At 50.1% G+C, this 14,271-nt stretch overlaps 1 protein-coding gene across 1 annotated transcript in view; it reads right to left on the bottom strand.

The window, feature by feature from the left end:
• The window catches only part of DRC8 (dynein regulatory complex subunit 8), a 71,129-nt gene extending 57,629 nt beyond the window's left edge, over positions 1-13,500 (bottom strand). The window contains exon 1 of the mRNA XM_077292334.1: positions 13,320-13,500. Within this exon, the coding sequence (XP_077148449.1) occupies positions 13,320-13,467 (148 nt within the window). The 5' untranslated portion in view covers positions 13,468-13,500. The remainder of the gene's footprint in view (positions 1-13,319) is intronic.
• Between the last annotated feature and the right edge of the window lie 771 nt (positions 13,501-14,271).

The raw sequence follows: 14,271 nt of genomic DNA, 5'->3' as shown, positions 1-14,271 counted from the left end.
GAGGTGGGCGTTACATTAGTGTGTGTGTTATGCGTTTATTACCCACCTAAGTTGCCAAAATAACTTTGCAAAGTCTCCGTTTTCGCCTGTCAATCAGGCTGGTCAGGTCGCATGGGCGTGGTGTCTTCACCCAGATTTGGCGTAGTTTTCCGTTGGTGGCGTAGTGGTGTGCGCATGCCCAAGGTCCCGAATCCTCTTCCAGGGGATTTAAAATAGCGCGGTGTTCGTTATTGCATTGGTGATCGGTGGGCGCGGCCATCTTCCTTTGGCCGCGCGTGCGCAGAAGCGGCGCTCTGCTGGCCGCGGCTTCAGGAAAATGGCCGCCGCGATGCCGCGCGTGCGCAGATGGATATCGCGGCGGCCATTTTCCTGAAGCCGCGGCCAGCAGAGCGCCGCTTCTGCGCACGCGCGGCCAAAGGAAGATGGCCGCGCCCACCGATCACCAATGCAATAACGAACACCGCGCTATTTTAAATCCCCTGGAAGAGGATTCGGGACCTTGGGCATGCGCACACCACTACGCCACCAACGGAAAACTACGCAAAATCTGGGGGAAGACACCACGCCCATGCGACCTGACCAGCCTGATTGACAGGCGAAAACGGAGACTTTGCAAAGTTATTTCGGCAACTTAGGTGGGTAATAAACGCATAACACACACACTAATGTAACGCCCACCTCTGCCCCTATTTAACGCTATTTTTATCCCATCTTCCAAAAACGTGGTGACAGGTTCCCTTTAAGCCTGAAGAATCGGGTCATGTGTGCCTTGGAACTGTGATTTATCGTGCTTGGATTGTACTTTATTGCAAAGACTGTGCTGCGCCATTTACCGCCAAAAGTTCCCGCCAAAAACCGCCGCCATTGCTACACCAGAGAAGCAGGAGGGCGTGCCATGGGAGGAGACTACCAAAGTGGCGCCAGAAGCGGTGATCGCCCCCTGCGCCTCCTGCTGCAAAGCGATGACCTGCCTCAAAGCAGAGAACCGCCCCCTGACTTGCGATGGCGGGAACGAGGTGAAGGAGGAGCTCGACCTTGGAGAAATGGCAGAGTCAGATGCATGCATTGCCGCCGAATGCCGGACAGCGACGATGAACAGCAGGTGCCCGAACAACGGCGAGGTGATCCCGGTTTGTCCTCATCCATCAGAAGGGGACTCGCGTCCACCGCCGCTGAGGGACCTGGACTCCTTGGAGACACCAGTGGAGGAGCCGAGCCTGCCTATCCTAGTCACGGAATCATGGAGGGCGGAGTTACGTCAAGAGATGACTCCGGAGGAGCCGTGGTCCGGGCCGCAGCCGATTCCAGTGTCCTTGTTAACGGACCGGAGCGACATCGGTGGAATCACATCAGGCGCAGGTATGGATGACATCCCTACTCCCCTGGCCGATTCTGCTCTCCCGACCGATCCAGCTCCCCTGATCGATCCCACTCCCGTGACCGCTCTCCACCCCGGCAATGATCGTTCCTTCTTGGTGGAGCGGGTTATCCTCACCTCCCACGCGATGGGGAAGCTAGTGCCTCCGCTACCAACCAAGATGGGAGAACCCATAGGTGTGGGCCTAGACGGGGTGATCCTTCGGTGGGACACCCCCTGGACAGGGCCGGATGGGACCCGGGAGGATGGCCTCACCCTTGCGGTACTTACCTGGGAGCAGTATAAGCAATGTCTGATCCAACACTGGAAAGATCGGGACGAGACCGAACCACCTGACACGCCACGTAAGAAGTCTGCTCCCGGCAGGAAAGACGTGGTAAAGCGGGGAACTGTACTGGCCTACCACCCGAAGAGGGGATGGGGCTCCATACAGGAACCGGGGCTACCAACTGATGTCTTTGTCACTAGCTATAATGTGAAGACCCCTTGCTGCAGTCGAAATGGTGACCCGTTACAAAGAGGGGATCAGGTGACTTACACCCGCCATCGGAGTGCACAAGGATGGTGTGCCCGGAACGTTCGACGGTGTGAGCCTGAGAGAGCGCCCCCTGGTGTCCCGATCATGACTGATCCCGATTTGCCGGACCTCGTTCCCATCACCACGGTACGTCTTGTAGCGGCTACCGAACTCGCAAGCAGGATTAGCCTTCAAATCCAGGCACCGGCTGATCTGATGGCATCTGAGAGACCAACTACCAGTACGGGTGCCACGTTGGCTGGGGGACAGGGATCGCCCCCAGACTTAGAAGAATAAACCTCGATACCCTGAATCTGTAAATAGTTACTGTTCTACTACTTTGTTGCTATACCCGTAAAGGGTTAACTCTTAAGGGGATCCTTCTATGGACCTGGGATCCCTATTGTTTTGTTTGTTTTGTTTTTGTTACCAAAAGTTTTGCACAAGTTTTAAAAACTGAGAAATCATGAACAGTGCATGATCAAAACTTCTTTGTATATAGTTTGCACCTTATTAAAGGTGCTCCCTACTGGTTTTACTTAAACAAGGACTCTTTGCGAAGATACCGTACTGGAACCTTTGATAAGTATGGACTGGTAGCTTGAGAAGATGTGCTACCTCACAGAGACTTGGTCTTCTCTTAAAGGGGATGTTCATTTGTTATGCTTCGATAGTAATATTGCTTAAGATGAGTAGCAATAATGTCTTGACCGAAGGAAATAATGATAATGCTTATATGAGAAAAGTTATATGTGTTTAACTGGTTAAATGTGAAGAAATATTGATAATGTTCTCTGAAAGGAAAAGTAGAAGGAAGAAATGAGCAAGTTTAATGTTGTGAAAAGAAGATAGTTGATAATGTTGATGAGAAAAGGGGGGGGGATAGAAGGTAAACCCTGCGTTCCCCATCGAAAGTTAGTAATGTGTTACTAAGGACAGAAAGTGAACCTGTAAGGGTTAGTGGGTGAGTCCTTATAGGAGCCAAGTAGAGCCGGCTCGGTGTTCTCAAACTGAAAGAAAAGTTATGTTCTATACTGTGTATAGTAGTTGAAAAGGCAGTAGGCCCTGGCTGAACGGGGCGGTCCTGTAACAGAAAGGAGAGGCAGTAGGTCTGGTGCCGATAGGACAGGCGGTCCTGCAGATTCAAAGTAGGAGAATGTAAAAGTTAAAATACCTTGTAATGTGATTATAGGAAGGTCTTTAGCGGATTAAGAGTGTATATCCTTAAAGGCAAAGTTAAATTATTGGTTAATAATGTTTGCACTTAGTAGAATACCCGGTTGGGTAACAGAAGTTAATTATAGCATGTTGCTATGATATTTTTGCCATGTTTGTAACGTTCAAGTGTCCTTACCTCCCATAAAGGGAAGCCTGTTCAAGTATACTTATTGTTATTGCACTCAACAAAATTGTATGTCTTTTTGCTAACTTGTATTGTTGTTTTCTTCCCAGTCCCGGAGTACTGTGTTTAACCAGGGGGGAGTGCAGCGCCCCAGAGTCCTGGTCGTTGCAGTACTGTGGCTCCGCCACTATGGGGAGCTACGGTGCGTCCGATGGCACTGAAGGAGTTCATCTGATCAGGTATCACAGACACCAATACATTTCACAGCTGGGCCTCCGGGGGGAGCTAACGGTTCTATTCATTAGGCCACTCCCCACCATAGTGGGTAAACTGGGGGTCAGGCAGGAAGTTAGATCAGAAAGCTGACTGGATTGGACGAAGCAACACCTAGTGGCAGAGGGTGTTGTGGAGGAAGAGACAGTAGGGTCTCTGTCAGGGGTGGGATCCTGACAGAGGCTTGGCATTGGAAAGAACGTAACGGGTCCGCGCCAGCTCCGGGAAGCGGCGGGACCCAAGAAAGGACTAGAAGCGAGATAGATTGTGCTGAGTGAGAAACGAGATCAAGCAATAGGAGAATTCCAGTAGGGGTCGTGCTGTAAGACCGGAGCAACACCCTACTGAGGCGCATTACCGGTGGCCGGAACGCCGAGGGAGTATTATAACATTCAGCTTCAAGCAATACTCTAAACAGCGGCAGGACAGTCAGTTTAAGGCGGGCTGTCTAACACATATCACCTATGAAGTCTTGGGAGGCAATTGCGGGAGAGGGGCGTCTCTAGGGTCCCGGAAGAACTCCAGGCCTATCCGACAAACGGGTGCCGTTCCAACTGTAACATCAGGAAGGGACGGAAGATTAGAAGAACATCATTTAATCGAGTTGTGAGGGAACTTAAGAAACAGACACAACGGTTGTGGGGTACTTTCCGTAAGCACAGCAGGGAAGGACTACAACACATAGCGCTAAGAAGGAAGGCACCGATTTCCACCTGTGAAATGAACTCTGGAGGTGCCATTGGACCGGCCGGACTTGCGCAGCCTGGTGAACCGTATTCTGGACTGAGGACTCAGAGATCTCCAGTAAAGAGGTAAAGAGACTGCAACCTGGTGTCCTCGTTATTTACCGCGACCTGCACCCCACAACTGCACCGTTACAACACGACTTATTGCACCGGACGTCCCCCACTGACAGACAGGGCCACGGACCAGGTCTAGCCACCGTGACAACCCCAGGACTGAGACCTAGAGGCCCGGCTCCGGGTACCCCCTCGGCCCTGCGGCGGTGTGGGGGCGCTCCACATGTCTCCAGACCTAAACAATATTGAGCATCTGTGGGATATCTTTAAACGGAAGGTGGAGGAACACAAGGTCTCCAACATTCATCAGCTCCGTGATGTCGTCATGGAGGAGTGGAAGAAGATTCCAGTGGCAACCTGTGATGCTCTAGTGAACTCCATGCCCATGAAAGTTAAGGCAGTGCTTGAAAATAATAGTGGCCACACAAAATATTGACACTTTGGGCACTGTTGTTGTACTGTACTGTGACATCACTGTGCACATTATTACACTATTATTACACCCCTGTGTGCATTATCCCTGTACTGTGACATCACTGTGCACATTATTACACTATTATTACACCCCTGTGTGCATTATCCCTGTACTGTGACATCACTGTGCACATTATTACACTATTATTACACCCCTGTGTGCATTATCCCTGTACTATGACATCACTGTGCACATTATTACACTATTATTACACCCCTGTGTGCATTATCCCTGTACTGTGACATCACTGTGCTTTTTTCCTCTGCATTGAAGAGACCAAAATGAGCATAAGCTTTTCTGAACTTGCGCTGAATAATGGTTTTCTGAACTTGCGCTGAATAATGGCTGTGGTGCCCCGTGGTTACCTGTTATTCCACTGGCAAGGAGATAGCTATTCAAGTATTGTGGTAACCAAGCAGAAAATAAAAATGGTTGGCAATAAGAAAAAAAATGCAACATTGTTTATATACAGCTGAATACTATGAATCAAAAAATAGCTGTATTAATAAAGCAGTAAACAAGAGATGCACATTACATGCTAATCATACACATTAGATCAGCATCTAATCTAACCTATATGTGTGGTACCCAACACTGTTGTGTCTGCGTGCAAAGACTGAAGTTGGTTTTTTATTCGTCAGTTTCTTAGGCTACTTTCACACTAGCGTCATGCACTGCACGTCTCTATGCGTCGTTTTGTAGAAAAATAGAAAAAACGCATCCTGCAAAAGTGCTTGCAGGATGTGTTTTTTCTCCATAGACTTTTATTAGCGACGCAGTGAGACGCATTGCCACACGTCACAACCGTCGTGTTGCGTCGGACCGTCGCCACCAAAAAACGTTGCATGTAACGTTTTTTGGTGCGTCGTGTCCAGCATTTCTGACTACGCATGCGCGGTCGGAACTCCGCCCCCTCCTCCCCGCACCTCACAATGGGGCAGCGGATGCGTTGAAAAACTGCATCTGCTGCCCCCCGTTGTGCGGCGCTTCCACAGTAAGCGTCGGTGCGCCGCAACGTCGCATTGCGACGTGCAGTGCACGACGCTAATGTGAAAGTACCCTTATTCGGCAATTTTTTCATTTCTGTTTTTTACAGGGTTAACAATAAATAATAAGCATCACAATAATAACATACAATGCAGTGAGATGCCCTGATGTGAATACACTTAAAAACAGCTACAAAAACAATAAAACTGGCACAAAAATGGGTATTAAAGTGGTCACCGAAGGGAGTTAATGAAAGGGTTAAATGACTTTGGGCTACTGAAATTGCAAATTGCCTCTTCTGAGAAAAAGAGGACTTAAACTCTATAGCGCCACCTGTTGGAAGTAGCGATCCTACAAGTCACAATCAACCCTTTAACCTTCCAACAGGTGGCACTATAGAGTTCAAGTCTTCTTTTTCTCAGAAGAGGCAATTTACATATTTAATTTCCCAGAGGAGCATTGCACGGCGAATAAGCCTCCTTACCTTGACAAGCCTGCTGTAATGTCACTCTCGATAAAGGGGAAACGTTACCCCTTAGACCCCATGTCCAGAGCCTCTCACCTAGCCAAATCAGTTCTCATGCTTCGCACTGACGAGGGCCAACAGCCCGAAACACCGTGTCTGCGAATTGAGATACTGATTTGGCTTTTATCCTAAGTCATATTACACGACTCGTTAGGGGGTTGATTGTGATTGTAGGATCGCTACTTCCAACAGGTGGCGCTATAGAGTTAAGTCCTCTTTTTCTCAGAAGAGGCAATTTGCATAAGAATACACAGGGCATCTGGGCATCTGAATTGGCATTTAACCCCTCAAAAACGTCAGTTGCTTATTCAAATCTGTGAAAATGGGCTGTTTGTGCACTTTGATGCCAGTTCTGATGCCCAGAACAAGATTGGGCCAGGCTGGAGTGACCTGGGTTTGACGTGGGCCATCACTATGTATGTAATGGTTGTGTGAGATCAGTGGCCCAAACTCATTTAACCCCTTAAAAACATCAGTTACTTATTCAAATCTGTGAAAATTGGCTGATTGTCCAGTTTGATGCCAATTCTGATTCTCAGAACCCATTTAGGCCAGGCTAGAAGGACCGGGGTTTGATGTGCGGCATCACAATCTGTGTATTCTTAGTGTGAGATCAGTGGAACAAAGTCATTTAACCCCTTAAAAACACCAGTTACTTATTCAAATGGCCAAACTCGACTGACCACTTTGATGCCAGTTCTGATGCCCAGAACCCATTTGGGCCAGGCTGAAAAGACCTGGTTTTGATGTGGAGTGCCCTGTTCTATATGTCTGCAGTGTGATATCAGTGACCCAAAGTAATTTAACCCATTCATTAATGCCCTTTGGTGCCCACTTTGATGCCCATCTTTGTGCCAGTTTTATAATTTTTGTAGCTGTTTGTATTGTGATGATTATTTTTTGTTAAACCTATAAAAAACAAAAACAAACATTTGCCGAATAAGAAACCAACTTCAGCATCGTGACGGTGTCAGCATGGAGGCCTATTGGAGGCCAAAGTGACCCCATCTGCCCTTTATACTGAACGGTGAGTAAAACACATCTTATTATTTTTAACCCCTTAATGACCACCAATATGTCTTTTAACTGACCTGAGATATAAGAGAATAGCATCTCCAGACAGGTGACAATCCAGCAGCTGTCGGCTGTACACTATAGCTGACAACTTGCTGTATCAGCCACGATAAGTGTTTGCACCGTCCATAGCTGTTTAACCCCTTAGATGCTGCTGTCAATAGTGACTACACCATTCTAAATGGTTAACAGAGTGTGGGGGCTTCCTCTTTATCCCCATCGGCACCCTCAGATCATGATTTTGTGGTCCTGATGTTTGTCATGGCAATTCATGACCAAATAGCGGCCTTAGAGTCTGACAGCTGTAGTAATTGTCATGTCACTTTGCATTAATTCCTGAAATGCGCCTGAAGGGTTAATAAACTACCTGACAGCAGTTTTCAATATGTCAGGGGGTGCTGTTTTTAAAATGGTATAACTTTGTGGGGTTTCCTAATATGTGGGACCCCTAAAGACACTTCAAACCTGGATAGGTCCCTATAAAAATACATTTTGTAAAATTCATTGAAAAAATCAAAAATTGCTGCTACATTTTTAAACCTCCTAAAATGCTAACAAAATAAAATAACATTTTACAAATGGTGCTGATGTAAAGCAGACATGAGGGAAATCTTATTTATTAATGTTTTGCTGTGATATGACTGTCTGGATTAAAAGGGATAATCATTCAAAGTTTGAAAATTGCTATTTTTTAACATTTTTCTCAAATTTCTGATCGTTTTTTTTATAAATAGACACAACACATATCGACCTAAATTTACCATTATCATTATCATAACATATAATGTGTCACGAAAAAAAGAGTCTCAAAATCACTGGAATTTGTTGAAGCATTCTAGAGTTATTACTACATAAAGTGACAGAGGTCAGATTTCAAAAATTTGGCTCCATCATGATTCCCAATAACCAAGAAACCCCTCTAACTCAGGATCAGCTATTTTTACTAGTGGAAAATTAACTGAAAAGAGCAGATTGTGGTCCTGAAGGCGCTGCCCATCTGTGCTGCAGTCTGTGGCCCCTCTGCCGGCCCCCCTCAGTCATGTTAGCATTGCCCATAAGTCAGGTATATCTGCCTAGTGGTGACCTGCTGCCTAGTGGTGATGTAAGGAGGTGGAACACAAGAAGAGTCTGGGGGCGGTTACCTTCTCTGCTCCGTGCCTGGAACCATTGAGCTGTGCTACAGGTTCCCCGGGGGGCAGACTTAAAGACTGGGACAGGAAGGAAGCAGGCCTTGAGCGGGAAAGGTGCGCGCGCAAGTGGCAGAGCAGCTGTGCTCCGGGGAGGAGAGAGGGCTCCCGGTCAGAGGACAAATGCAGGGAGATTGCAAAGAAAGACTGCATCTTGTGAGTACATGAAAGTGGACTCTGCTGTGACTGGAGAGGGGCGCCTTGACACCCGTGCAGAGACAGTGGCCGTGCAGAGACTATGACCCCTGGTACCCACCTTATCAGTGCAGAGCCCCTGATTCCTGATAAGAGACTTAATAATAGACTGAGCATCGTTTTCCCGGGATAGGCAGTGCTGCAAAAGCTAAAGACTCAGAGCCTGTGCATATCACATTAACTCCCGAAACCCCAGCCAGAGGGCTCCTAGAGACTACTCAGCCCACGGACAACAGAGGGACGACAAGTGCCGCTGTTTCTCAGCGCCTACGTTGGAGAAGACGACCCTTCAGGCAAGTCCTCCTCAGACTGATAAGTGTTCTTTTCCTCAAGAAATCCTGCTTAATTCAGTTACACTGTTTCACTCCCATATTTTGCACCGTTATCTTTTCAGTTCATTTTCTACTGTTTTCTCCCTGCGAGGAGAATATTAGTCCCTGTTAATAAATTCCCCACAACAGTTGGTGTGTCTGTTCCGTGGTGACATACTCAACCCTGCACTCTATTACACTTGGCGTAGTCGGCAGGATGTCACACAGTAGCGCGGAGGGGGCAGACCAAGCAGTTGGGGGAGGCCCCAGGTCTAGCATCTCCCTGGGAGCCATGTTAGTTAACCTGCCAAAATTTTCGGGGAGCAATGTCATGTTGTGGAGTTGGACAGAGCGCATCCGAGGGATGATGCGGGTGCATCCTATGACACCGGCTCTGCAGGCGAAAATAGCTGTGATGGCCCTAGAGGGAGATGCACGGGACTCTGTTATGCTCAGACCCCCCCAGGCGAGAGATACCCTGGACAAAGTATTACGTATACTTGAGGAGACGCATGGGGACCCCACTGACGTAGGGGAGCTGCGCATGCGACTGTTCCGCCGGGTACAAAGAGAGGGGGAGACCGTGACGCAATATATGAATGCCCTGCAGGAGCTTCATACTGCCATCATACGGAAGGGCGGCGTAGGTGTGGGGTCAATTGACGCTCTGCTGCGAGACCAACTGGTGACAGGCTTGCGAGATGTGTTGGTGAAACAGGCCCTGCGAAAGCGCATGCGCGTAAAGCCAGATATGACTTTCTCTGAGGTCGGGAGTGAGGCACGCACGCGCGAGCAAGAGCAAGGGGTGATAGTGCCAGTGGGGAAGGTCTGGAGAGGGGAGGTGACTGCCCCTCAAAGGGTAGAAGACTTGAAGGAGGTTAAGCGAGTCCGTGAGGAACTGGCTGAATATAAGAAGACCCCTGCTGCAGAGTACAGCCCTCCGGTGCAAGAAAGAGAGACCGGCCCCCAAAGTGACACTAGTGCCGCTCGGCGAAAAAGACTGCCTACATGCTACAATTGCGGAGCACCCAGTCAAAATGAAGAGGAGGCGATGTAGAACCGAGATTCCCAGCTGAAGATAAGATGAATCTGGGAGGAGATTGAGAGTCTGGGGAAAGCCCTTACTGCCTTTTTGGGAACCAGCAGCATACCCCGAGGTAACGTGCGGAAGCCGCCAGAAAGAGATAAAGGAGAGGTGCGTAGCATGAAGAAGGCTTCAGTGGTGGCCCCAGAGTGTAACTCCATATTCTGGGGTGAAGAGCAACCTCAGATGAGAGATGTCTCCCGCCGAGGTTGACGATCCAGACTGAAGCGCCCTCCAGACACACGCAGACGTGAGTGCTGGTCGTGCAGAAGGGTGGGACACCTGTCCAGAAATTGCCCTACCCGAGAAGAGCGGTGGCAGAGATCGGGTCACCCCTCTGAGGGTCCTGCTAACTGGAGGGAACGTCGCCCCTGGAGAGAATGGTACGGCAGGAAGAGAAGAGTTCCACCTAAGGCAAGACAGTACCACAATGTCGGACGCCAAGGAGAGGTGGAGAAGGTGTCAAGCATCTCTGGTGGAATGACTGCGCTGTCCCGACACGTGAAGGCGAGCCTGGTGGAACTCCAGCCAGGGTCTGAAGGTTTTGTCTGTGAGACTCAGCCCGGAGGAAAGAAAGGGACGTCCACTCGAGAAGACCACTGAAGTGCTTTACTACCTTGTCCTGCACGAGTTCCCGAAGAAGGAGAGAAAGTGCCAAGTGTACCTGAGACGCTCGTTTTCGAGGTTCTCGTCAATGAGAAGGAGGAACCACTAATATCCTCCCCCGAGGTGAAGAGTGTGCTGGCTGTCAGCTCACAAGATCCTGATCGGACGGAGGACGTGGAACAGCTGTGTGAGATGTGGCGTGTGGCTGAGAAGCCCTGGGAAGTGATGCCTGAATAGCCCGGCGCAGATGACGAAGAATCTGGCTTGCCTGGTCTTAATTCATCTGATTCTACTTTGGACAAGAATGCTCCTGTCAAAGAGAGGGGGAGCTATGGAGAAGAATTACTTGTACTAAGCCCCCAAACTGAGGAGCCCGAGCAAGAAACCCCTAGAGTTTCCAATGGCGACAAGGAAGAGGATGAATCATCTACGCAGACATCTGCTAGCGGCAAAGCTAAGAAGAAGAAAAAGAAGAAGAGGCCAGCAGTTGTCGATGAAGTAGAGGAGGCATATCTCAACCTGACTGATGAACAACTCCTCGACCATTTAGCTTGGCAGCATGTGCAAGGAGAAAGGCAGAAGGAGATGCGAGAATTGCAGGAAACTGTCTCCCCTCAAAAGAGCAAAGAGAAGCACGAAGAGTCCTCGCCTGTGGAATGGCGAGCTTTAACAGAGGGGGAATGTAAGGAAGTGGAACACAAGAAGAGTCCGGGGGTGGTTACCTTCTCTGCTCCGTGCCTGGAACCATTGAGCTGTGCTACAGGTTCCCCGGGGGGCAGACTTAGAGACTGGGACAGGAAGGAAGCCGGGCAGAGAGTGGGAAAGGCGCACACGCAAGTGGCAGAGCAGCGTGTGCAGCGGTCAGAGCAGGACGCAGCAGCACTCCGGGGAGTAGAGAGGGCTCCTGGTCAGAGGACAAATGCAGGGAGATTGCCCAGAAAGACTGCATCTTCTGAGTACATGAAAGCGGACTCTGCTGTGACTGGAGAGGGACGCCTTGACACCCGTGCAGAGACAATGGCCATGCAGAGACTATGACCCCTGGTACCCACCTTATCAGTGCAGAGCCCCTGATTCCTGTTAAAAGACTTAATAATAGACTGAGCATCGTTTTCCCGGGATAGGCAGTGCTGCAAAAGCTAAAGACTCAGAGCCTGTGCATATCACATTAACTCCCGAAACCCCAGCCAGCGGGCTCCTCGAGACTACTCAGCCCACGGACAACAGAGGGACGACAAGTGCCGCTGTTTCTCGGCGCCTACGTTGGAGAAGACGACCCTTCAAGCAAGTCCTCATCAGACTGATAAGTGTTCTTTTCCTCAAAAAATCCTGCTTAATTCAGTTACACTGTTTCACGCCCATATTTTGCACCGTTATCTTTTCAGTTCATTTTCTACTGTTTTCTCCCTGCGAGGAGAATATTAGTCCCTGTTAATAAATTCCCCACAACAGTTGGTCTGTCTGTTCCGTGGTGACATACTCAACCCTGCACTCTATTACAGTAACCTGCTGTCTAGTGGTGACCTCCTGCCTAGTGGTGACCTGCTGCCCAGTGGTGACCTGCTGCCTAGTGGTGACCTCCTGCCTAGTGGTGACCTGCTGCCTAATGGTGAACTGCTGCCTAATGGTGACCTGCTGCCCAGTGGTGACCTGCTGCCCAGTGGTGACCTGCTGCTTAGTGGTGACCTCCTGCTTAGTGGTGACCTCCTGCCCAGTGGTGACCTGCTGCCTAGTGGTGACCTGCTGCCCAGTGGTGACCTGCTGCCCAGTGGTGACCTGCTGCCTAGTGGTGACCTGCTGCCCAGTGGTGAGCTCCTGCCTAGTGGTGACCTCCTGCCTAGTGGTGACCTCCTGCCTAGTGGTGACCTGCTGCCCAGTGGTGACCTGCTGCCCAGTGGTGACCTGCTGCTTAGTGGTGACCTCCTGCTTAGTGGTGACCTCCTGCCCAGTGGTGACCTGCTGCCTAGTGGTGACCTGCTGCCCAGTGGTGACCTGCTGCCTAGTGGTGACCTGCTGCCCAGTGGTGACCTCCTGCCTAGTGGTGACCTCCTGCTTAGTGGTGACCTCCTGCCCAGTGGTGACCTCCTGCCCAGTGGTGACCTGCTGCCTAGTGGTGACCTGCTGCCCAGTGGTGACCTGCTGCCCAGTGGTGACCTGCTGCCTAGTGGTGACCTGCTGCCCAGTGGTGACCTGCTGCCCAGTGGTGACCTGCTGCCCAGTGGTGACCTGCTGCCTAGTGGTGAGCTCCTGCCTAGTGGTGAGCTCCTGCCTAGTGGTGACCTCCTGCCCAGTGGTGACCTGCTGCCCAGTGGTGACCTGCTGCCTAGTGGTGACCTTTTGCCTAGTGGTGCCTGCTGACTAGTGGTGACCATTTGCCTAGTGGTGACCTGCTGCCCGGCAATGTGCACAGCACTGCTGATCCCGGGAGATCTGATGGAAGCAATGATCCCTTGGATAAGTAACTGCTCCGCCTGCTGCAGTCTATGACGCCCTGCTTTATCGCTAGTGCTTCCCATGGCCGGTCTCTGTACTGCCGCGTGCTGAGCCCGGACCGTGTGACTCACCCGCAGCCTCCTTCTCCTCCGCCATGACTGTTGTGCTTAGTTTCCATGGCGACGCGTCCCGCTGCTGAGCCCGCTGCCGCCAGAGGAGACCCGCACTGGAAGCCCTGGAGGGGGCGCTGTGCTCTGCACGGTGTAGGGTTTTTTTCATGTCGTCAAAGTGATTTCTGCTCTTCCCCACCTTGGCCTGACTGCCTGGTGTCTATAGGTTGTGCAGTCCTCCATGGCTTACATTCTGCTGTAGTTTTGGGGTTGCCTGCTATAATTTCCTTACAGGGAGTACTAATAGAGATTTAAGAAAATTTCCTAAAAGAAAAACTCTGTTGCCAATGGCAACCAATAGCAACACAGCTTTTATTTTGAAGAGTGCTATAAAAAAGGTAAAGCTGTGTTTTGATTGGTTGCTATGGGCAACAGAGATTTTCTTTTCTGCATATATTTAACACCTTCTGAACATTCCTGCTCCAGAGCCCCACACTGCGCTCGTGTAAAGCCCACCGTGCATATGGTTGTACTGTGACCATACACATCAGATAGCGGTCCGCCGGACGATCAGTGGGCTGACAGCGCTGTGTCTCCATCCCGCCATACACAGGAAGGCTTGGATTGGGCAATCGTCCATGTGCTGTCTATGGGGCTGCTGGCTGTCTCCTCGGCCACATGATAACTCCCTGCAGATCTAAAAAAGCTTTGACATCATCTGTCGAGGGGAGAGGTAGAAGGCCACTACACATTACAGGGGTTGTCCAGGACGGTTTTATATTTTTTACTATGGGCCTAAAAAACAGGCAACTACCATCCTGCTGTACCGGCCATTCAACTGCTCCTCATCCACAGAACCGCTCTTCTTCCGTGCTGCTCTGTGGACAGGGCGTGACTGTCAGCGTCATTCTGACTGACAGCCAGCTCCCCACATTTGGCAGCAGGGAGCCGGCTGTCCATCAGCACGACGTCT

The sequence above is a fragment of the Ranitomeya variabilis genome, chromosome 2, assembly GCF_051348905.1.
Source record: "Ranitomeya variabilis isolate aRanVar5 chromosome 2, aRanVar5.hap1, whole genome shotgun sequence".
Classification (NCBI taxonomy): domain Eukaryota; kingdom Metazoa; phylum Chordata; class Amphibia; order Anura; family Dendrobatidae; genus Ranitomeya; species Ranitomeya variabilis.
The sequence above is the reverse complement of the archived record's forward strand: the minus strand, read 5'-3'. Positions and strand labels throughout refer to the sequence as shown.